Source organism: Alligator mississippiensis, chromosome 1 (genome assembly GCF_030867095.1).
Source record: "Alligator mississippiensis isolate rAllMis1 chromosome 1, rAllMis1, whole genome shotgun sequence".
Classification (NCBI taxonomy): domain Eukaryota; kingdom Metazoa; phylum Chordata; order Crocodylia; family Alligatoridae; genus Alligator; species Alligator mississippiensis.
In genome coordinates this window covers 16,534,269-16,559,165 of record NC_081824.1, presented here as the reverse complement: position 1 = coordinate 16,559,165, position 24,897 = coordinate 16,534,269, and the positions used below count along the sequence as shown (strand labels likewise).

Here is a 24,897-nt window from a genome sequence, read left to right as displayed (position 1 = left end):
TGAAGTCACAGCTGTGACCTCAGTGTCGGGTAGACATACTTGAGCTACCCTAGGTATCAGTAGCAGTCTAGTTGCAGTGGTGCGAGCTCAGCTCAGGCTGCAAAACCTGCCTGAGAAGCCAGGTAGATACTCAGGTAGTTAACCCATGCTGAGCTGAGGGCTGTAACTGCAGTGCAGATATATCAGCGGTTTCCCATCCGTAAAACAGGAGTAGTGGCACTTCTGTCCTTCACTGAGGTGTTGTGAGGATAAATAATTTCCAAGGTTGCAGGATGCTCAGATGCTGCACTAATGGGGGGCCATATCAGGACCTAAGGTAGAAGGAGCCTGTGCACACATGCACAGACATATCTTTTGGTGCTAACTTTGCTTTTCTTATATATATAAAAATCACAGCATGTGCCGTGGGAAGAGGGGGTCCTTTAGATTCCTTCCTGCCCCTCCCCACACACACTTAACTCCAGAAAGTCTGAAAGCTTTATTTTTGCTTATATTTTCATACAGATTTCCTTTGGAAAAGTCAGTGCTGGGACAATTTTCGCCTGAAAAATGAACTTTTTTGGAGCCACCGAAAACTGAGTTAGGATCAGAATGCATATAAGCTCACAACTGCAGTGATGGCTGTCACTCCTGATCCTATGCTAGTTTATTTTGTGGTCCTGTATTTATGCAGTTTCTCCAGACATTTTACACAGCTCTGTGTCAAATATCATGCAGAGAGATACCATGATTTTGCTTCATTCATTATCCAGTTTCAGTTGGACAAGCTTGTCAGATGAGCATATGTATGCCAGCACACTATTGTCACTCTGGCCCTTGACAAAAATAAATAAGGGAGGGAATGTCTGTAAGCTATGGATCTATACATTCATTTTTAAATTAGCTAGCCTGCTCATGAGCCATTTCCTTACCCTCCGCTTCACCCCCACCCCGCTGCAGCATCTGTTTATAAGGACATTTTATACTGTTTCTAATTTTAAAAATTAATAGCAAGGGCTAGTGATCACATTCTCATTTATTAGATTATCACCACCATAGCCTTCTTTTTTTTTTTAACACATCATGTTGCTGCCAAACATCCCTGTTCTTGGCCAAAAGTGACATCTCCAAACTGGCAGTATAAAAATGGCATATGTAGAGAGGGTATGATGTTCAGTATTTGCCTTTATTTCTTACTGGAAGTGTCTCAGAATGTTCTGAAGAATGGCAACTAGGGAAGGCAATGAATTTGCTCCTATACTGGGTAGTGGGTTTTAACTAAACTTGTTAATGCATGGCCTGGTTTGCAGGCCTTTCCTTTGCTAGTTACTGGCATAATTGCCTGTCATCATCTGATACTGGAACTGCTGGGGGCATGGTGGCTTGGATCATGAATTAACTGCTAGGTATTGCCTTATGTACATGTACATCACAGCTGTCTACTGAATGAAACGTCAGGTATGCTCATGTGTGTTGGGCTGGAGGGGTGATTCCGTCTAGTTAGCTGGTCCACAGAAGATGCATTATTAAAATTCATAGAGATTCTCCATTAGCTCAAATAGAAGAGGACACATTTCCAACCACCTTCTAAAAAGCCCACAAGATATCCCCTATACACATTCAGGAGGTGGAGAGTTGGGAACAAAATCATATACAGACAGAATTTTCTAGAGACAGTCTAATAGAGTACATTTTTAAAATTGTAGATTTGAGATTATAGTCCCCCAACTAACTACAATTTATAAAGCATTTTATGCTACATCTTTTTAAAACATGAACTAAAAGTTGCTATAACCGTCCTTTAAAGTGTTTAACTCTTACAGCTCTATTTTTGGTGTTAAACTGCTGTTTTTCACAGAAAAACTTTGTATGCATTTTTAATTTTCTATTGCGCCAAATTTATTCTGTTTTTACTTTAGCATCTTTCACATACAAATTTGCCTCTGTTTTTGCCATAATTAAAGATGGCATAGGAATAGAAACAAAGGGCATCTGCGCTAAAAGGGACCTCATGAGATCTTCCACTCCAGCCACCTGCTTAAGGCAGGATTCTCCCCAACTGAACTACCCGAGCAGTCTTTGCAACTTGAATGTCAGAAGGGCCATGAAATTCCGTGTTAACAAAATACAATATCATGAATTTCTAATGGTTCATTTTCCTTGAGAGCATCCTTTTTCCTTTCTTCCTCTACCACCTCCCAAATATAAGAAAAAACTATTTAAACAGACTTGAATGGGGATTATTGAATCATATGCTGCTCTGGGCAAACTTTCTTCCATCCTAGTATTTCCTCAGATATAAGTTAGAATATTTTACTTGTCCTTTTTTTAGGAGTGCACCGATAAAGATTTTTTGGGCCGATACTGATGGCTGATCATTAACAAGCCATATTGGCCGATACTGATCCGATTGCCAATATGCAGCCCGGCAGCTTGGAGAGCAGCATCCGTCTGGTAAGTCTGTTCAGAGGAAGCGGGGGAGAGAAGGGGTGTGGAGGGGGGGGGCAGATTGAGGCCCCCACCGGGAAGGAAGGAGTGGATCTGAGACAGGGGCAAGTGCTGCCTGGGCAGGGCAGGGTGCTGGACAGAGCCGCAAGCGGCTCATCTGCTGGGCTTGTGGTGGGGGGGCAGCTCCTGGCGCTGCATGTACTCCTGGGGAGACCCAAGGGGCACGTGCTCCTTGGATCAGTGCATGAGGCAAGGGTGGATTGCCACTGCAGGCTAGAGCCAGGGGCAGCACCAGGCTCTTCTCAGCAACGGGGTTGGGCCAGGGCTGTGCTTGGGGCAGGCCTTGGTGGCACTGGGAGGGGGAACCACCGGGGGGGGCTATGGAGAATTTTCGGGTGGCCATAGCTCCCCCTCCCCCAGAACCCCACTCCCAGTGCTGCTGTCACCCACCCTCAGCACAGCCTAGTCTCCATGCTGGGAGGAGCCCGGCTCCACCCCCAGCTCCAGCCCGCAGTCACAGCCTGCCCTTGCCCCGTGCACAGATCTGGAAGGCACACATCCCCATGCCTCCCCAGGGTGCACGCAGCAGCAGAGCCACCCCCTCCCACGTCCCCTGGACGAGCCACTCACAGTTCCATCCTGTGCGTCGCCCTGCCCCACCTGGCCAGCACCTGCCCCAGTCCCAGCCCAACTTTCTCCACAGAGCCACAGGGGCCTTGATCTGCCCCCCCACCCAATCCTTCCCTCCTCACGCCCCATCCCTTCAACCAACTTAGCAGCCAGATGCTGCTTTCCAAGCTGCTAGGCTGGCCGTGTTCCTGCTGTGGCTGTGCACATGCACGCAGCATTTATCGGTGACATTATTGGCCACATCGACCAAAAAAAGCCAATTGCCAATAATGTCAATTTTCCTTTTATCAGTGCCAATACAATATGGACCGATGTATCAGTGCACCTCTACCTTTTTAGTTTTATGAATTCTTAAATACAAATGGGTTTGACATCATTTTACTTTTATTATTAGAAATAATAACTTGGATTTTGTGATGCAAGTCAAGTAGATGAGTTTCTGCAATGAACCAGATGTCCATGATTTATTCATGCAAGTAAATGTATTTAGCATTTATATTTATTGGTCTTCATTTCCCAGTGCTGTACAAACGTTAGCCAACTGCATTCAAAGGAAAAGATTATTCTCCCCATTTTACAGATAAGGAAGTGAAGGCCAAGAGGATTAAATAACTTGTTTAGGGCCATGCAGAGCATGTCTACACATGCTATTAATGTGATTACATAAACTCTGGTACAGTTTGTCTCATCATTTATTGTTCCTGAGCACCACATTTACTTGTGCACCCAGGACTACAGCACAGTGAGCTGGGTCAGAGCAGCCCTGGCTAGCAGGGAACCCTGGGGCCAGCCTGTCTGGGGCTGCTTTGATCCCGTTCATTTTTCTGTACAGGGGCTGGCTGGGGCATGAGGATGCTCCAGTGTAGGGCTAGCAGGCAGGCAGCATTGAAGCACCCTCGTGCCCTAGCTAGCCGCATCAGCATCTACACGTGCATTGCTGTGCACTGAATATGATTACAAGCACAATCTTATGGCAGCATTCATTAGTTTACTGCAGCCTAATAGGGCCCCATATGTAGACACTGAGACTTTACTGCGGAGCTAATTAATCAGCTTCTCAGTAAATGTCTCATGTAGACACACCCGCAGCATGCAATTGTCATAACTAGGATTAGAAACTAGGAGTTTCTGAGTGTTTGCTCATGGTTGATGCAATCTGTGTCTGACACAGATTGGCCAGTTGTAAGTAATGAGGAGGGTGGTGTAGTCCTGCACAGCCATTTTTATAACTTGATAAGTTGGGTACAGTAAAACAGCTAATGCAGACAAGTCAAAGTAATAAATCTAAGTCTAGCATTTGAATTTGGCGTCTATTCGTGGGATCCATGTTTTAAAAGAACGTTTGAAACATTGGAGGTGGTGCAAAAAAGATTCCAAAAGTTTATTTGTGGGCTGATTTTGAAGACTGTCCTATTAGGAAGCTGTTGGAAACATTGCTCTACCATCAGAGAATTTGAGTAGTAATTGCTTTTGCTTTGGCCTTTCATTATTTATGTGTTGTTGCTTCATACCCTGCTATATTGCTTGGGGGATGAGGTTCCTTAGAAAGTGAGGGGCCCTTGTCTCCAGACACATTTTGAGTTGTTGTCCTTTCACTCATTTGAAGTCTTAATTAAAATTGCCACGAACACCATTTCCCCTCTGGATTTTTGGCTTGACAAAGGAGTGAAATACTTTCTTTCATAGTGTGGAACAAGCAACACTGAGACTGGCCTTAATGCTTATTAAGGTAGATTATTGTTTTGGGGCATCATTTGTAACACCTCTTTATCTTTAATATTTTAGGCAAGCTCTCGAGTTCCCTTTGAGAAGCTTCTGCACTCAACCGAGATGTCACGGCACCACAGCCGGTTTGAAAGAGATTATCGCACTGGGTGGGATCGCCGAGAATGGAGCTCCAATGGGAATCATGTGAACAGCAGTAATTGCAACAGTACAGTGAACAGCAATAGCAACAACAGACCAGGGCTTTTGCCTTTGCCAATTGTCCCCACTCGGCTACCTACGCCAACTACGGTTGCTTGCACCACAGTGAACAGCGATGTGATAACAAGTCTTGTGGCCAACTCATCTGCCGCTGCAAATACCAAAGTAAGAATTTACATATTTTCAGTAACATCATGTTACAGGAAACTCAAGACGGGGTAGCACCACCCCCTCCTCCAAGACCTCACATTCACGGGACACTCTGAGAATAAAAAATCTAATGATAATTTGCCATATTCCTTCCATGTTGGCTGTCATATATGCAGCCTGTGTAGCCAGGTCTCCTTCATGGTTTGGTGGTTCCTCCACTTGTGAGAGAACCATGAGTGGATGGAGAGAATAATCGGTTCCCTGTAACGTGGTACAAGTTGCTTCCTTTCTGTTTCTTTCTTGTAGCACGTTGTTCTTAGTTTTGCGTTGGGGCTGTTGTAATTTGTCCACAGATTTCAGGGTTTTCTAGGCAGAGTGGCAGTTTGCAATAGGTAATATACTTTTACATCTCAAAAGAGAGAAACAGCAAAGCGTGTAACTTTTTTTAGCTGGCCCATGTGGACAACTCTTGCAGAGGTCTTTTCCTGAATGCCATTTATAGTGTACCAAGAGAAGCAAGCAAATGTTAAAGACGAAAGAAAATCACTCGTGCGCTTATCGTTTTAACTGTGTATGAGTATTGTGTATGCCTGAATAGGTGTGGTACCAGTTTTTTATTCATTTATTTTATTTTTTGATTTATTTATATAAGCTCTTCTTTTAGCTCTGCAAAGCAGGAATTTTTTAGTTCAGTGGAAAGTTGGGGTTTTTTTGCTTTCATGTGTATGAAACTGGCTATGAAAGCTGGGGAGTAGAAAGCTCTGGCAAATTGTAAAGGTGACCATGGCTTCAGCAAAGTGAGCCAGAAGCATTCCTGGTTTTCTTTTTATGATGTTTAAATTTTCTTTCAACTTAGTTTCATTTTAATAACTGCAACTGCCAAATAAAACAAACACAGACAAGGGGAACGGAGACAATAAAGTTATTTAAAGTAAGCCAAGAGCAAGCTGAAATTTTACTGCAGTACTGTACAATATTGATTTTTTTTTTTTTTTTTTACACGGTAGGAAAACAAGGTCAGTGCTGTAGAAGGAAGCATTAGGCCAAAGTTTAAAGTGTGAACAGTTTTTTAAATGGTCTATGGCCTTTTCAAATTATTTTCATTTGAGCCAATCAGTTCCTGATCACAGTGAATTTGGCATTTCTCCAGATGTCACCCAAAATAGATGCATTTTAGTCATGCTTTGCCTGGAGAAGATTATAAAGTAAGTTTTTAAGCCAGCACAGTGGTTTCATTTATCATGACCTCTGCTCCTGGGTATACTGTTTAAAGTCCAGCTGTTGGCTGTGCTTGATCAATCTTTGTTCCAGATGTTTAACAGTTCGTTGGAGGCTGAACCATGTCAGTGAAGTGTGTGCTCCTTGGTTAGAAATCACCAACTTAAGTGCTTTGTGTCTGTATGCTAAATGTGAGGTAGTTTCTAAATGATTTTATTAGGCAATTTTCTGGATGAGTTTTACTAATAAGGAATTACTGGTAACTTTGGGAATACACAAGAGAAAGTGCAGGGATTTTTTTTTATCAGGAAAGCTGCTAACCACCTATGAGAACTACTGTCAGGTTTATTTATGCAAAATACTAGGGCCCCGCTCCCTCCTCTGCTGAACAGTTGTAAAATCTATAATCATAGGGACTGAAGGGGAAAAAAACCTGATGGCAAAAGTGGAATAGGAGTGTAAGCAACTGACTAAAAAGATGCTCTCTAGGGAGCTCCTAGCAAACTACATGAGACTTTCAACAAGGAAGAAACACATGCTCACGCTCTTTTTTTCCTACAGATGGTCACAGGCGCGCGCACGCACACACATGCACATGCCGTATGTAGGTCTACACAGATGTAGTTTACACTGTGCTTCATCAGGCAATTAACAGTTTTCCTTGAACAAGGAGTCTACCTTTGAACTCCAGATAATGATTAGCCATAAAAACTTAAATCTATTTGAATAGAAAAGCACAAACCAGAAGAAATAAAAACAAGAAAATATTAAGTTCTCCTAAGATGTCCCCACCTACTAGCTCCTGCAGCATTTTTGTGTAGGCATTTTGGGCTAGATCCCATCTCACTTATTAGGCAGCACAGGCCCAAATCCTATTCCACCTTTAAGCATCTAAGTGCCACTTTGCCATGTAAAGGCAAATGCATAAGTAGTACTAAGTAACTAGATGCCATTTCCACAGATTTATAAATTGTCCTCCTTCTCCATCAAGGCAATCACTAGTGGTTGTGTCTGATGACTAACGTTTGGGGACCTATATGAACTTACAAAGTTTTTCAGGGAGAATAGGATTTCAACAGAGTGCAAGTGGCTGTAGAGGAGCCCTTCTGAGAGTATGACAAAGGACAAGTTTAATTGCACAGGTGAAAATAGGATCTAAAATTTACATAGTACTTAGATGGTCCAGATGGACTAGGCACAATCAAAGCGCAATCCTATTCCACTCCGCTTGAGTCCCCAAAGGGCCACTGATGTAAAGGATGAGGATCTGCCTGTTTCCTCTTTGCTGCTTGCTGTGACTTAAGATGCACACAGTCTTAAAGCGGGGATGGTGTGTTATCAAAACAAATATGTCAAGGCTTTTTTCAGCTACTGCAGCACAGTCGTGTAGGCTCAGGCTTAGATGGCAAAATACCACTTAGACACCCAGTAGGTGAAATAGGATCTGACACTTTCTATCTCTCCTTTTTCCCTTTAATGAGCTTCTAACAAGGTAGTGAGATTATCTGCTCTGATTAAGTCAGGAACAGTGATTAGTCTAGCCACTTTTCCTTTTCCCTACACAGGGAGGGAGGGAACCTTGCTTATTGCCTCTTCAGGGGCACCACCCCAAGTTCCAGCTTTACGTGAGCTCAATCCTAGATTTGAAAAAAAAATCCTTAATTGTTCATGAGAGTAATAGTTAGTTTATTAGTCAACCTCCCATGGCATGAACCTGTCCTTGCATTGCAATCAGGGTGGAGTTTCCTCTTAGAAGGCATGGGAGTACCCCATAGGATGAGAAGACAAGACAGTAAACATTATATGCTGTGTTTTATGCTCCGTCTACATATTATGCTTCAAAAGGGATTAACCAGGTAATCAATCGCGCTTGAAGTTGTCATTCAGCTACATGTTCAACCAATTAATGGTGTGATAAAACAAGCAATAAGTTACAAAGTCGTTCCACAAAAAATGTGTAATAACTTTGTAGCTTGTTCTAATCATGCCGTTAATTGAACGTGTGGCCAGCTGCTCCCCTGTGGCTGGGAGCGCCATCAATCGAGGGGCTGCCAGCCACAGAGACATGCCATCCGCTATCAGCCCTGCGGCTGACAAGGCTCGCACTGGTGGCAGTGCTGTGAGCGGCGGGGCTTGCAGCAGGGAGAACGCTGTCCCCCCATGAGCCATCTCAGCTGTGGGGTTCACAGCGGGGGCAGCAGGATGAAAGCTGCCACCACCGAGAGCCCTGGGAGAGTGGGGTTCATAGCAGCAGCAGCGTTCCCCCACATTGTCCCCGCTGCAAGCTCCACTCTTCGTGAGGCTCTCCGTGGTGGCAGCGTCTCCCCGCTGCCACTGCGCAAGACCCGTCAAGCCCTGTCAGCTGCAGGGGAAGTCCAGGATCATGATCTCAAGCTCCCCCTACACTGGCCATAAGGCATAGTGGGATCTAATGCATAATCGCACAGTCTCACCTCCTGCCACGCACGTGTGGCATGATGAGAAGCTCAATTATGTGGATCCCATTGCACCTTTACCTGCATGTGTCGAGGGGCCCCCAAAGAAGACTGGGAATTTCTGTTTTCTTTCTGTGACAACAAAACAACAGTATAATCAATGTCCTTCTCAGTTTAGGGCAAAAAGGGCTCATTAGAACATCAAATGTGACCTCTTGTATGAAGACCATTACATTTCATCCATTTCCCCCTGTACGGATCCCAGTACTAAGCTTGACTGTAATGTCTTTTCCGAAATGGATTTGAGGGCATCAAGAAATGGAGAGTCTGCCTTCCTTTGGTTGTTTGCTGCAGTGGTTAATTTACTCTCACTGTTAGAAATATGTGCTTGTCTTTCAGTTAATTTTGCCTGTTTTAAACCAAACTGTTGGTTCCCATCATAACATTCTCTTGCTAGATTATAAAAAGCCCTTGAGCTCTTTAAGTCTCTCTGCGAAGCATTTTCTCCATGCCCTACTTATTTTTCTGTGTTTTTACTTGCACCCTTTTCAATTTTTCAACCTCCTGTTAAAATGTGGATCCTAAAATACTATTCAGAATGCCAGGGTCAGTCACCAGTTAATATATATGGAGGTTATGTCGCTTCTCTTCTCCTACTTTCAAGTCCCTGGTTTATACAGCCAAAGGTTGCTTTAGTCTGTTTTGCCACTGGATCACACTGTAGGCACATACTAAGCTTCTTGTCCTCTACAGCCCATAAGACCTTCTCAGTCACTCCTAGGGGTCCACCCCCCAATTCTCTTCCAAGGGTAGTGGTCTGGCTTCCTGGTTCCTATATACCATATATATAACAGTTTTCTGCCTGTATTAAGACTGATTACCAAGTTGTCCAAATTGCCTTGTATGACCACCTTTGTCCCTGTTTTTGCCATCCTCTAATTTTATCAGTGATTTTTCTATTTATAGATCCTTCTGGATCATTGATAGACATGTTGAATAATATCAAACTTAATAGCAATCCCCCTCCCACTAGAAACACCTCCCATGAAAGATGATTCCCCACTGACAGATTTCAAAAAGCAGTTGTTAATTAGACAGTTCTTAATCCATTTAACACATGTTCTATTGATATTGTATAGCACTAATTTTTTAATCAAAATGTCAGATTTGTTTGACAAGATCTGTTTTCCATAAAACCATATAGACTGGCATTAATTATATTCCCATCCATAATGATTTTTATCAACTGAATCCTGAGGTTGTACAGTCGAAATGGGGGGTAGGGGAGGAAAAGCTTTTTCACATAATATGATTTGACTATGGAACTCATTGCCACTCAGTGACTTTGAGGCTGGGATTTTATGGGTTCATAGATTTTAAGGTCAAACAGATCCATTAGAATATCTAATCTGATTTATTCACTTGATTGACAAAACAAGATTTTAACAAGAATATCCTGAATTAAAATGAATAATATACATGAGAAGAATATTGGGGAAAATATAGGGCATTGTTTCAAGATTTATACTAATTTGTAACTAGTTGGGAGTTGTTACATTCACCCCTGAAGTGTCTAACTCTGGCCACAATTGCAGACAGGATGAGATGAGGCTGATTTAGTCTGGTAACTCCTATGTTTCTAGGTGCGCTCTCTCACAGGCAAAAGGTTTAAATGTGGCAATATTTTAGTACTAAATATGTGGTGAAAATCTCAAGATCCACCAGTAATCTGCCGATTTACACAAATCACAGTTGCTTATATCCCAGTATTTTGAGAATTTCGATATGTTTGGTCTGGGTTATTGAAAAGAAAAATGTGGGGTTTTTCCCTCCCAAATAAAATGCTAATAATGCTTTGGATCTTGGGCTCTCAGCAGACTTTACAAAGCCTCCATACCCCATAAAGTAGCTTAATATTATGATCCCCATATGCCATCAAATAAACTTGCGCCCCGAGATGGGGATTGTTCTCAAGGTCCCACAGCAAGTGTGTTGTAAGGTCTTTTAATCAACCAAGTGCCATAAGGTTGAGGCTTCTCTGTTGTGGCATCTCTTCTGTTGCTCGGGCTACTTTAACTGCTGTAGTATTTGGCAGGACAAAGGGGGTACGCAATTCCTAGCATTAAAGGACAGTGCTTAGGTTCAATTTGGCACGCTCTCAGCTCGAGTATGCATGATGACCGGGCTAAGTTTTTTCTCTGACAGGATTATTTGCTGAAAGAAGCTAGCAAGAAAATCACTATAAAACTTTAGCAACTGCTTAAGATATTGGCAGCGAGACCCTAGAATCCATTTACGGACGCTGCATGACATTCCAGCCATGGTTTCCATTCATCTCAACAGCCCCTCTCTTCTTTCTTGCTTTTCTGATTTACTTTAGAAGTTACTTGTACAATTTTCTCCATCAAAGCTTCTCCATTACAGCTGCAATTTAGAAGTGTTGTCATGGGCTGTAATTTGAAATTTTATTACCAAGAGATTTTTTGGTCATAGAACATTTACTTTTATCATCTGGGTATTATTTTTAAATGCCTGAAAAGATTGATACATCAACAGTATCCTTGCAGTGCCAGGCACTGATTCTTTTTTTCCTCGCATTAATTTTAAAATCCCTTTACCTAGAACATAAATTGATTGTTAAGTCCCCACATGTGCAATGATTTGTTAGTTTCAAGGTTAAACCTATAAAAATACTTATTAAAAAAATATCCAGTTCTCATAAGATTTTCTCAGAAACAAGGGTTTTTCTTGGTGGTATCTCTTACTGGCCCAACTCTATAGTTGGGAGGTATGGTAGTCAGGTTAGCTAGCCTTCTGGCTTTTGCATGCAGGCTTTTCTCCCTGAGGACTCCTCAACCAGGCTTCTCAAATAGTACCATCTTTAGGCAAGAAACACACCAACAAAATAAAAATCCTTCGGCCCTTTCCTGGCACTCAAAGAGGAGTCCTTTGGCTCTGGCTCCCAGCACAGCAGCCTGGCCCCCTTCTTGTAGCAAGCACTTGCATTCACCTCTCCTGCTTACTCTTCTGGGAGCTTTTTTCTGCCTATACAAATGCCCTGCAGCTGGGATCTCTCAACAGGGCTGACTTTTCTGTCTTAAAGGAACAGAGGCAGTCCCATTAAGGGAGAGTCGCTTTCTTCAGGTGTGGGCAAGAATCAGGTACAGCCTAAGCTAAATAACAGATAAAGAAATGGAGGAAGGCTGTAAACTAGGAGCAAGAGAAGTAATCAAAAGTAGCTTCAAAACAGAAGTGCATTTAAATAGATAGCCCAATTATATGGAAGGACAGAGAGAAAAGGGTCATTTTCTCATGCAGAACTAAAGGGTAACTATAATCTTCAGGGGAGTTGCTATGGTTGTAAGATGGCATAACTGAGATCATATCCTGGCCTCTTATGTTCATAGTGCTCCCATAAGTTTTAAGGTTTGTATATTGTTTACCTGTATCACTTTGATCCCGGTGTGGTCAGAAACACAATGACGATGTGGGAGAGGAGAAAAAGGAGTATGTAAAACATTAACTTCTCCGGAAAAACAGAGCAGAAACTGCAAAGGAAAAATTGCCTGCCTGCCCTCCTCTCTCTTTCTTATAAGCGTGCTCTCTCTCTCTCTTTTTTTCTCTATACAGTAGTTTAACCAAGTCACATAAAACGAATGAGCAAAGAAGGAAAAAAATCTTATTTTAAAGGAGAAACAAATCAGCATGCCTGGGGAATACATTGTAAAAAGAAATTAAATTGAAAATAGTAGAATAAAATGTTTACTCATTTATTCCATTTGAGATCCAAAACAATTTAATGCCCCCACCCCCTGTCTGTCATCTGCTGATGATTTACAGTACATCACAGAATTCAGTATTATTGGTTCTTTTCCTTGCACTTGTGAGGCAGTATTTCACTAAGCTGGCACGCGGCTTCCACAAATATTTAAACTATTGATTAAGCAGAATGAAAATAAACATTAATTGTTTTTCCAAGTGACTTTCAATGTTGCGCTTGACTAATTACAAACAGCAATCAGTTGTTCTACAACAGTAACTGAGATGTATATGCCCTTTATAATATAAAACATAAGAGACACGTACAAAGAAGGATTATCAATATTAGAACGTGCAGTTGCTAGCAAACAGTCAGACCACTCAGGGATGAAATAAATATATGTGACTTGCAGTTTTGGCTCCTTTGCGCTAGGCTACCGGGGGCTCTTCTGAGGTCTGGTATTGACATGGGGCAAGGTTGTGGACATTTCTGATAAAGCAGTGTCCTCCCTGAGTTAGCTGACAATTCTTTGATCTGGGTGCAGTGGAAACACATAGACCAACCAAGCATAGCTCTGGCAGAAGTTTGGCTCTTCTTGGATGGCAGATGACTATGACTGCACATCAAGTTTAGTCCACGTGTCAAAACGTACAGTTGTTTGTTCTAGAGAAATGTGTATCATTGCATGGACTTGCAAGGAAATTGTGTTTAAAGTGAAGGACTGTTGAGACTTCTTCATCTGTGAGAGGACAAACCCTTTTTCTTGTATGTACAGGAGATTGTTCTACCTGCAGGTCTATCTAATAGGATGATAGCAGTCTATAAAATCTGTTACACCGAAATCTAGGAATTGGAGCAATGATCCTGTGTGTACATGGAAGCAGCCCTTCATTTGTAAGGGCAGAGAGGGACGTTCCTAGGAACATCCCTATTTTGCAGATTGAGCAGGGCACAGAGGTGACAGTGGGAAGGAACTGGGGAGCGTCCTTGTTGCATATCATGGTCTTTTCTCTCCCAGCAAATTGGAACTTGCCCCAAAGCTCCTGAAGGTTAAGGCCAATACTGGCTTCTGCTACACAGCTGCAGCTAATGTGCCCAGCTGCTTGGCAGCCAACAAGACTATATTGAAGCAGATGTGTTGCCAGAGGGACAGGAAACTAGAGGCAGGTGAATAGCATCTCAAGATCCACAGGTTGAGGGGATGAACCCTCTTGCCAATCCAAAGGGGAATCAATTGGAGAAAGACTTCTCGCCTTCTGTGGGTATTTTCCTGCTGAGTGGCAGATGGCTCTAGTGACGAACCTAAATTGATACACACAGTGCTAACACATCCAGACTCTGGGGAAGTCTAACTGAATGTGGATCTGAACACTGCCATGTTTCCTGCACTCCAGCATAGGGCACCACTGTGACTACACTTAAGCTATGCTACCCTGTATTGCTGCATTGATATTTCCTTTTCTGGAAATAGCTTGCCATCACAGAAAGCAAAAAAACATTTTTAAGTGTGGTTAAATTTTCCTTAAAATGCAGGATTATTTTACTTGAGACTTTAATTGGGAAAGAACAGCACCATAATAAGTCCATATAGTTAGAAAGTGTCTGTGCTTGGGGTTTTCCTGACTTGCAATGTGTTCATCATGTGTTGAAAGAGCTAAGAGGTCTGGCCAGTCTCTAGTCCCAGCTCCTTTTGATGATGAAAAGCTGTGTGTTTAAAGGACTAATTGGCACAGCCAAGTACTGACAAGATTATAAGTGTGAAAGATTTGGAAAAGAAAAGACAGATGTTTTCAGATGTTGCCACTTGCATCAGAAAGCATCTACTCATCTGAAATTGATTAATATTAGTAATATCCAGGAACCTTTCAAGATGCACAACGGCCACGTCGCAAGCTGAGTGCTTTGATTCTTTTCCATCCTTTACATTTTCAATATCTGTCTCTCTTTCTTTTCATTTTTTTTCTTGTAACATTAATTTGATATTGATATGATTAACAATAGAAACATAATACTAGTTGTTGTCACTGGAACGCCTTAGTTTACTCCAGCTCAAATTGATATATCTATGTATAGATACATATCTATCTATGTATAGATATATCAATTTGAGCTGGAGTAAACTAAGGAATATATATAATATAACATTGTGTGTGTGTGTGTGTGTGTGTGTGTGTGTGTGTAGTATTTGATTCTGTTGCCAGAGGGATAGGAAAATAGAAGGAGGTAAATAGGGTTCCCAGATCCTTGCCATTCCCAAAAGGAACCAATTGAAGAGAGACTTGTTAACTTCTGTGAGTGCATTTACACATGATCTTTACTGTGGAGTAGATTCATTAGCTCCACAGTAAAGTGTCACCATCTACTCGTGAGCTGGTTCATAGATTCATATTAGTATGGTATTAGGGTGCAGTAAACTAATTAACTCTGCTGTAAGATAGTGCTGTTGGGGACAGTACTATCTTACACTGGATTCATTTACTATGCAAAAACACACATGTAAACAGTGACGGGCTGGCTGGGGCATGAGGGTGCTAAAGTGCTGGGGCTGCCTGCCACACAGCTCTGCACTTTAGCTCTTTCCTGCCCCAGCCAGCCCCTCCACTGCTTGACGTTGCCACCCAGAGCCTTGGGCTGACCATCTGCCAGCCCAGGGCTGCTCCGCCACAGCTCAAACAGCTGTAGTCCCGGGTGTGCAGATGCTGTGCCTGGGAGCAGCTGACTTGTGGAAGCTGCGCTGGAGTTTATCATATCACTTTAATACCACATGTAGACACATTGACACAAGCACATTGACACATGCACTTTACTGTGCATTAGACTAATTTTATAGTCTTACCATCTACAAATGCCCCACAGTTAGTGTGCAGTAGATTAATTTACTTCAGTGTAAAATAGTCCCGTCAGACACAGGTACTATCCTACACTGCAGGAAATTACTGTGCTTAAATGCACATGTAGACAGTACATCTGGATTAGTTTACTCCGGCTCAAATTGAGCCAGAGTATATTCAGTCACATTAATTGCACGTGTAGATGCGCCCTGTATTTTCCTTTTGAGTGGCAGGTAGCACTAGCAACCAATCTAAATTGATGCACACAGCGCCAATTCATCCAAACTTTTATTATATGTATATAATGAAATCAATGAATATCTGAATAATTGTTATTGCAAACACCCAATTTTGCCAGGTGGGCCCCTGAAATTTCTTTAAATGGAACAGTGTTTTTTCAATCAGTTAATTTTTGACTGTGGTCTTTCATGGCAGAGCAATATTAGAAAAACATTTTTGGAGGGTTGGGATTGACAATCAGGGGGGTGACAATTTTGTGACAAGGCCTTGGTGTCAACTGCTTGAGAGAGTGTACTCCCGCAGGTGCACTTAGGTATTTGCATGTCTTTGTTCCAGAATTTGTGTTTGCACTTGATGTGGATGTAACTGATTGGTTCTGTTTGAAAACCAAGGTATAGCACAGGGATCTCAACCTTTTTATACTTGGGGTCCCCCTGACCCACTAAGAAAAGCAGAGGCAGGAGGAGCACTCATTGTGTCCTGTCCATGGTGGTGGCATTGGCTCTGCAGCGGATCAGCTGGAGCAGCCTCCTGGCAGCATCTCCCACCAGGCTGGGCTGCAGCAGAGTACATCTTCCTGCCGTAGCTGCTTCATGGTCTGGTGCTGCATAGCATCTCTCAGAAACAGAGGTGTGGTTGTGGGGCAGTTCCTCCTGGTTGTACCCTTAAAGGCTCTCGTGGCACCCCCTGGATACTGTGGCACTCAGGTTGAGAATTGGTACCCTAGTGTATCTCAGTAGGGGAAGCAATTGTTTGTTTAACAGATTTGTTTTATTTTTGTTGTTTTTTGTTAAGTTTCTGTTTTATTCCTTTTATTCAATTGTAAAAATTGCTTACGAAACAGAAAAGACAACTTTTCCTCTCTTACTGGCACTTCTGATAGGGCTCAATCAATGTGTGTTCCTTGGGTTTGCCTGTAGGTTGTCCATGTTAGAGGACGGGTTTTCCACTTTACTTGAAGTATAATCTTTGTCAAATTGTAAGACCCTGGTACAGCATTTAGTTCACGGAAGAGATATATAATTGTCAAATGGTAAATTGCACATGTTTTAATTTGGTGGGCTGCAGAAATTGGCTGTTCAGGATTCTCCCACTAGTCTTTCTGCTTCCTTATTTTAGTGGTGTTCTGCTGTTTTTGGGCTGAAATTTATATGGTTGCTACCCACTGCAATTTGCACTGTGCCTCCAAACTGGTATGCCTTGGAGAACAAAGCCAAGAAAAGTTGTACTGTGACATATGTTCTGTCTGTAAAGCAGTGTTTGTCTGTAAAATGCTTTTACACCCACTGTATAAATAATACATAATAATAAATAATTAATTCTTGATATCAGAAAATTATTTATTTTAATTTAAATTCCCAAATCTTTGATAGAAATTCTGAACACAGACACACGTGGGTAACACTGTTGCTAAATAATTTCACAAATATGTCAAGAAAAGGAGGCCAGTGCTCTAGCACATATGTTGTTTACGGGGGATTCTACCATATATAAAGTAAAATAACTTTCATGCCAAAGGATTTCAAAGCATCGTTCAAAGTTTGTGCATTTAGACCTATTGAAATAGTGCTCTGAGGTGGAAGGCAGCTGCCCACTGGGCCAAGGATATCAGTCCTAGCCAAATTCTTTCTGAGACTTAGCATATGTTTTGTATGAAGGCCACACAGTTCAACGAAACTAACTGCGCTCACAGTTGTGTGCACTGGAGCATGCTGCTTTATTTATCTGCATCACAAACTGCATGGGGAAAGAACTCCCTCTGAATAAACAGAAGGGAGGGATTGGGCAGAACTCCATCCCATAATACTGTTGAGTAATCCAGTTAATCCTATTATGACCACTTTACTACATCCTCCCTCCTAATTCAAAGCTTGGCTCTATTCTTTTTAGGGGCATGTATATGGCACAAGGCAGTGCTTGAGATGCCTTGCCTTCGCTCCTGAAGCAGCATCAGTATTGCAACACTAATGCAGTGCAGCAGGCGACTGTCTGCTCTCTGTCTCCACACAGCTCTCATCCAACCTTACTTGGCCCATGCACTAACTCAGCTCTACTTCTTTCTGTCCAGGAGCTAGCACAGACTATCTCAGTTCAATGTTGTCTTGCACCATATAGATGAACATGGTAACACCAGTCCATACCAGTGTGATCCACTTCAGGGCCAACACATAGGGGTGCACATGGGTGCATGTATACCCCCTGAGCATGGCAATGCACCCCCTGCAAAAAGGCGCCACTGACACTGTCAGCGGCACCTGTGGGAGGTCACCACTCACCATCCTGCCGCTGACACTGCTAGTGGCATCTGCAGGTGGTCTGTGACCCCCCACTGGCTGCTGCTGACACTGCCAGTGGTGGCTGCGGGTGGTCGCTGACCCGTGGTCAGCACTTGCCCCTCCCCCCCCGCCGCCACCAACAACACCAGAGGCATCTGCAGGAGCTCCCCCACTTATTGCCGCCGAGGTCCCACCACTCCCACCACTGCAGTCCCACTGATGCTATGCCCCCGCAGCTGCCAGGGGCACGAGCCGTTCATGATCCACTTTCTCCAGGCTCATGGTCCTGTACATACCCCTAAGTCAGCATTCCCGAGAGAACTGTGTCATCTCCTGGCCTTGGATTCTCCACATGGTCATCAGCCAAGGTCAGAAGCTTAGGGGGCTGTCTGTCACTCCAAGGTTAGGGACAGACATTCAAAAAGCCTGAGCCTGAATTGATTGAATCCTTTCAGGTTAGTTTAACCTGCCTAGGTTGAACTGGTTTGCAAGTGCACAGACATTGCCTCTGGACTGAGGAAGTGCAGGCACTTACCTCCAGTGGCTCAGGCTAGTAGCTGGGAGCTGCTACAGCAGCCTTCCCTTCCCTTGCACAATGCTGAGCTGAGAGTGGGTGTGGCCCTGGCCGGATGCTTTGATTAGGGAAGGGTTTAAACCCCCACCCTGGCCTGCACCATCTCAGGCTTTTCCCCCGCTCGCTGCTCAAGGGGCAGGAGTGTTGCCAGACCCCAGCCTTCCGATTAGCACTCTGAGGCCAAGGGGGCAGTGGTGTGCAGTGCATGCATCTGTTGATGATGTTGAGCTTTTCAGTCTCCCCCTCCCTGCTTCTTCATACTGTCTGCAAACCTGACAGGCGAGGGAGCTAACAGGGGGCTGATAAACACTGTTATCAGCCCATCTGCAAAACAAAAGCCTCTCGTTAGTGCAAGCTCTTCTTAAACAGCTTTGTCCAAGGAAAGAATGGAGGGACATTACCAGCTGACCTGTTGATTTGCTCCAAAAAGCCCTAAGTGGACACTTCTGTCTGCCTGTCCCAGTGAAATTGGAAACGCACACACAGACACCTTCAGCATTAGCTAGCATACCACATGTCTAGGGTCCATAGGGCTGGGTTCTGTGCTGTGGGAGATGTGGGGGGGGGGGGGGGAATCCCTGCTTGAGCAGCAAGTGGTGAGGGGCGGGCTGGCAGGGGGAAGCCAGGCAGACCTTGCTGTGTCTACAGTCTCTGCTGGAGCTCTGGCTAAGGAGCAGAGGGGCAGGACCAGCCCTGTTGTCTAGAGCAGGCAACCCAGCTCAGGGCTGCAAAGCATCTGGGATGCTGGGGGACTCTGGTTTAACTCAAACCAGGAAGTGGTGGTATGGGACAGACATTGCATAAACTGGCTGGACCCAAATCAGTTAAGTCTGATACTACATTCAACCAGGTTTATCTCAAACCAGTTTCAGCCATTTTGAAACTGATTTATGTGCTTTGAACATATGTTCTGTTAGAGGTTTAAACCAGTTTCTGATCACTTAAACCAGTTTATGTGTAATGTCTGCCCCTAGCCTAGAAGCCAGTGGTCCAGTCCTCTCTAGTTCTGCAACTTTGGGGATAAACTAGATCCTCTGAGACCATCTTTGTCTTTGATGTCATTATCATGGTTTTGTTTTGGAACAGCTTACTTCCTTAACACTCCCTCTCCTTACTGAAATGGATTCAGTCCACATAAGTTCTTCTCTTCCTTCCCATTGAAAGATGGGCTGGGCTTAAGGCCGTCATAATTTGAGAAGTTATTCTATATATTAAAGAGATCGAGACAGATTTATTTCCAAGCTCCCATTAATCACTATCTTCTACCACCCTTTAACGTCTCTCTGCTAACCTACTTGAAGCTGGATGACACAAGAAAGTCAGAATGAGTTTATCCTCATACCTGCTCAGCATCTTTAATCTCCACGCTCAAAAACTTCGGCCCTTGCGTTCTTTGTGTGACAGTAGTAACGGCAGGTCACTGAAAGCATCAGACACATGTCTAACCATTTCATGCACACTTGCATTATGATTTAAAACATTTTTTCTAGATGCTGGTCTGTAAAATGCATGTGTATGTGGAACCTTTGGGTGTTTATACACGTGCTCCGGGAGTGGGGGCAGGGGTACTTTAATTAGAGCGGCCATTTTAATTGAATTAGCCGCCATTTTGAAGCATGGGGACATTGATACATGAGACGCAGGAGGCTACTGGAGCGTGGTAATTACCACGCTCCAGCGGACTAAATTAATCAAGTCTGCTCTGACGCTCTGGAATTGCAGCACATTGGAGCGGGCTCCCTGCTCATGTATAGGCACCCTTGGAGGGTCTGGGCCTTAAGCTTTTGAGCACTGCCACATACACAGCTCCAGTTTCATCTTGACATTTCACCCTGCTATGAAATGTACAGGGTGTTACAGTAATATTACTCTATCCGGATCACTTACAGGTCTTCAGATTTTTATTTCTTAGTTTCTGAGGCGGTAACAAACTTGTTAAAGGAGAGTACATGTTACTGTTGCTGCCACCGAGGAGTATTTCTTTCTGTTTGTCTTTATTTAAACATCTCATTTGCTAAAACAGTGTCATTTCCCAACAAATATTAGTGCATGACTTGTCCTGTGATTTGGATGGGGTTGTAACATAGCCCTGAAATATTCTCATACTTACTGATATGGTTATGTTTGTAAACGTTGTATAGATATGGGGGCTACACAACTCATGGCATTTCTCTGCCTGGGGTTGTTTAGTCCTGTAATTCTAGGGGGTTTTTATGTTCCCTAAGTCTGAAGCTATAAGTCATTTCCCATGAAATGATCTATCATTTAGAACATCTTTAAAATTATTTTTTGCTTAACTTCACAGCAATATAGCTTATAATAACCTTTTTATGTCTCTTCAGCAAACTGGGTGCTATAACTCCATCAGTACACAAAAATGTTTTAACAGAGCCAGACTCTTACAGATGAGCCTAATTTTTGCACTCCAGTACCATTAGCGCACATCCAGTTGTTTCAAGCTAGCTAATAGGCCTTTCTGGGTGGAAAATCTTGCATCTCCAAAGGAATTCTAGATGCAGCAGAGATCTCTGTTCTTTGCTAATGGAAGAAATAGTGATAGGCCCCAAGCATTACCCATCTGCCTTGCCCCCTTGCCTGCTAATTTTCTGTGTGTTCTTTGCAAGCCACATTACCTGGCATGTTGCACTGCATAATTGTCCTGTGTCATAAAACAGAAGCCCCGTAGAAAGGACGCTGTCACAAACCCGTCGGCAGGGAACCCCTAGAGCCCCTAATTTCTTCCCACTGCCCTCCCTGCCACTCGCCCCAAGGAACAGGCCGAGGTACATCCCTATCCGGCACCTCAATTCCTCTGTCCTTACCACGCACTCTGCAGCTGCAGCAGGGATCTCTGCTGGCCCTGAGTGGCCCCACAGTTTTAAGTTATAGAAAAATAAATTATAGGTCCCCCAGTCCAGGAAGAGGATCAGACTAGATATCACCTACTCCAAAGTCACTCTTTTCACAGGCAACTAGAAAGGAGACAAACAACATGATTTATTATAAAAGCAGAACAAACGTAAGAAACCAGTAACCATATGTTGAGATACAGACACTGATTTAAATCCAAAGATGAAGTTCTTAGCCAGCTCTAGGGGTCTAAATGTAGTCTCTGGCTCTTCCCATCAGGGCTTCCTGCATCCCCCCTCAGCTTGCTTTCCCCAGCCTGCTTGGCTGATGGCTCAGCCCCTCCCTTGTACCTGGGAAGACTGAAGACAAAGCCAGACAGGCTTAAGTACTCTTGCCACTCTGGCTACTATGGCAGGTCACCCCTTCATTTCTAGGGGGGCTCACACTATGCCAGTAACTTCCTAACACTGGAAGATGCATATTTACCAGATTACGGTCTTGCATCCTTTTAAATATGTAGATTAGTTAATCTGATGCACTGCCTCTCCTATATGATAGGTTGACCTGCTAAGCATGAGGTTTCTTTTAAACCTTAAATGTAACATTGTCTGTCCAGACCTGAGCATACCTCTTAGCATATCCTTATGGAGGACCAAAACACAAACCAGATCAAATGCTAATTCTCAGCCACTGAGTCTTCTAAGTGTAAGCAGTCATGAATGGCTCAAGTTAAGCACCACGTTCTTAGCACAACCTTAGCTGAAGTATAAACATACATTAAAATTACATTAATATCAAATACTATAACATACAGGGTTATGGAAATGGTAGAACTGAATGCTGCTTTACACTAGCTACAATTAGAGACCAAACACCTCCAGAGTGAACCTAATTTGAGAGAATATCCATGCATGCCACATGGTGAACCCGAGTCATTTTGTCTTGGGGTACCTTTGTGACAGATGCTTTGAAGGGATGCTTTTCAAAGCAGTCTAGTACAGTGTTTCTCAACTTTTTAAGTAGCAAGTACCCCTTAACTTCTGAAAATTTTAATAAGTACCTCAACACTCAATTTTTCAGGGGATTTTATAATTACAAACTAATGTGTGCCATATGTTGGAAGAAGGGCCATGTATACAAGGCCGTGACATGACAGATGTCTGATCTGGTGTGGGTAGGGTTGCCACCTTTTACACCAAGGGTGCACAACTCAAGTATGTACCTGGGCTAGAGGTGATGTTGGCCAAAGCTAGGAGGGCTGAACCCAGTGCCACACAAGGCATGGCACGCCAAATTATTACTGGTGAATTTAATTTTTTTAATTGCACCAATTTTTTTGCCATAGTTTTGAGATGAGGAAGGGGAAGAGAGAGAGGAAAAGAGGACAAGAGAAAGAGCGTTGGGGTACCTGTGTACCCCCTGCCTGTGTCTCATGTACCCCCAGGGGTACACGTACCACAGGTTGAGAAACTATGGTATAGTAGTCCTCAGAAAGCAGAATGGTGGAAGCTGCTGAGCCTGAAGACTGAGGGTTTATTTTTCCATTTGTAAAAATAAATAACAACGAAGAGGATTTTAAACATTTTTTACAAAATTCAGTTTAGGTCAAATCATCTTTTTTGTCATTTTTTTTTTTTTTTTAAACCAGCTCCACTTGCATCAGAATCAGATTAATGTTTGGCTTGAGATAAGCAGTTGTAATTAGGCTCAAGAGTTTCACACCTCACTGAGATGAATCTGGGCAAGGAGGGACATATTCACCTTCCTTTGGTTCTGTTCTTTCAGTCTGCCTACACACACACAATAAGACAGTCCGTTTTGCATTGTGATGATTGTCATTGCAGCTGGGAGGATATGCAAATTCTTTTTTTTTCCCTCCCCTTTGAAATAGAAATGTGTTTTCTCGGGAACACTGAAAAACCTGTAGAAAGAACCTGTTGCTGTCATTCCTGCTAGTTTTCCTTGGATCTCCTGAGTGTTTTTGAACAACCCTTGCAGTGGCATTATCCAATTGATGGCGTGTCCTTATCCCCCTGCTTTACCTGTGACAGGTCAGCATGGTCTTGGTGTTTGGGGGTAATGTGCCTTGTACTTGCATGGCAGGGTTGTTGGTGTAGTTTTTGGAATAGGTTAGACAAGCACTAGTATGGGATAGTATGAGTAGGGTGAGCCTGCTTTGGACAGGGCCAGATGACCCCCAGAGGTCCCTTCCAGCCCTCCGTTCTGTTCCTCAGCTGGCTTCTGCGTAGGGCCAGCCCATTGCTAACACCTTCCATCCCTGTAGCAGGGTGAAGAACATGGTTTTTCTACATTGCTATTGCCACAGAATGAATTTTTGCAGGAGACCTGAAAATGAGAGATGTGTGTTAAATACTGGATGAATACTGGCAGACAGCTAGTGTGAAAGATCATGTTATTCATTAAGGGCTGAAGTAGAAGCACCTCTTACTACCTGCACAATTGATTTTTCATTTAGCAGATTGTCTCTTCCCCTTCTCTTCCACTGCAGTGTCGAGTAGAAAATAATATTTCTTTCTGCCAACTGAGGCCTAGTAAACCTGGAATAGGTCCAAGACTGGGGGAATTCCAAGGCCAGGATTCAAACTCTTTGTGAAGCCCCATTTTCGTCTCCACTCTTTGCATCCACCTGAGGTACAATTTTCTGTACATCCTTCCGTTTTTGGAAACAGATCGCAAATCCCGTCTACTGGCAGATGTTGCCTGATTACTGTCATTTCGCAAGCAGAGATTTTCCAGCTGCCTTGGTGATGCCCCCTTCTAGCGTTGCAAGAAAGCAGCTCCAGGTTCTGATTGTCCTTCAGCATTTTAATTTATCAAATGAACTGAGCACAATTTACTACTCCTCCAGATCGCTACTGCCAAACGCCAATGTGCGATCCCACATGTGGAGAGGCCTCTGAAAGCAAAATTCAAGTGGTCCTGCTGAGTGTGTGTATCCCAGTGTGTGGTACTTTGGACCTTGATATTCAGTCGGAGCTGACATTGCTTTATGATTGGGAGGCTCGTCAGTGCCAGGCAGTGAGTTTTATGAATTTACCAAAGTCTGTATTCATTGACTGGTTTTGTTTCCTTGTGACAGAGCCTGGACTAAAATCCATGGGCATGCGTTCTCTTTAGTAGAGTTTCTCTTAGAAGATATACGAACGATGATTTGCTCTTCTTCACCTGTGCTGCTATTTCCTGTATGGCTCTCCCATCCCTCACCCAGCCAGCCCTATACAAGGCTGCCAAGCTGCCACAGATTTATAGAGAGCAAATTAAAAGCCCATTTGATGAATAACTCAGGGGTAGGCAGTGGGCCATGGTGCCAGTCGGATTTAGTCATTATTACAAAGGGTAAGCCATTTCCATATGCTGGCTAGTCAGTGAGGTATGTAAAATGCTTTCCCTCCTTGTGTCTGTATCATCGTATTTGGCACGCTTACTTCTAGCCTTTCACTTCGGAAGTGACCCTTTCTGCAATGAGTTAAGGCACATGGAGTGGGCAGCGCAAAGATGCTCGCATCGCTACTGCTCAGGGTCTCTTTATATAATCTCTGGACAGAGGACATTGGTCCAC

The 24,897-nt window shown here is 43.4% G+C and overlaps 1 protein-coding gene and 1 long non-coding RNA gene across 4 annotated transcripts in view; one reads left to right on the top strand and one right to left on the bottom strand.

Annotated features, from left to right (window-relative positions):
* The window catches only part of LOC109281641 (uncharacterized), a 32,399-nt gene extending 20,076 nt beyond the window's left edge, over window positions 1–12,323 (bottom strand). Inside the window, exons 1-2 of the long non-coding RNA XR_002088362.2 lie at window positions 12,230–12,323; window positions 8,868–8,918 (exon numbers count right to left, since the gene is read on the bottom strand). This is a non-coding gene — a long non-coding RNA (uncharacterized LOC109281641). The remainder of the gene's footprint in view (window positions 1–8,867; window positions 8,919–12,229) is intronic.
* Window positions 1–24,897, top strand: part of KLHL29 (kelch like family member 29) — a 556,676-nt gene that overhangs the window by 212,944 nt on the left and 318,835 nt on the right. For 2 of the 3 annotated variants that reach the window (XM_059729244.1, XM_059729249.1), the window contains one exon: window positions 4,843–5,148. In XM_059729244.1, the coding sequence (XP_059585227.1) occupies window positions 4,888–5,148 (261 nt within the window). In that variant the 5' untranslated portion in view covers window positions 4,843–4,887. Of the gene's footprint in view, window positions 1–2,311; window positions 2,434–4,842; window positions 5,149–24,897 lie in introns of all 3 variants that reach the window. The other variant, XM_059729242.1, reaches the window with a different exon arrangement.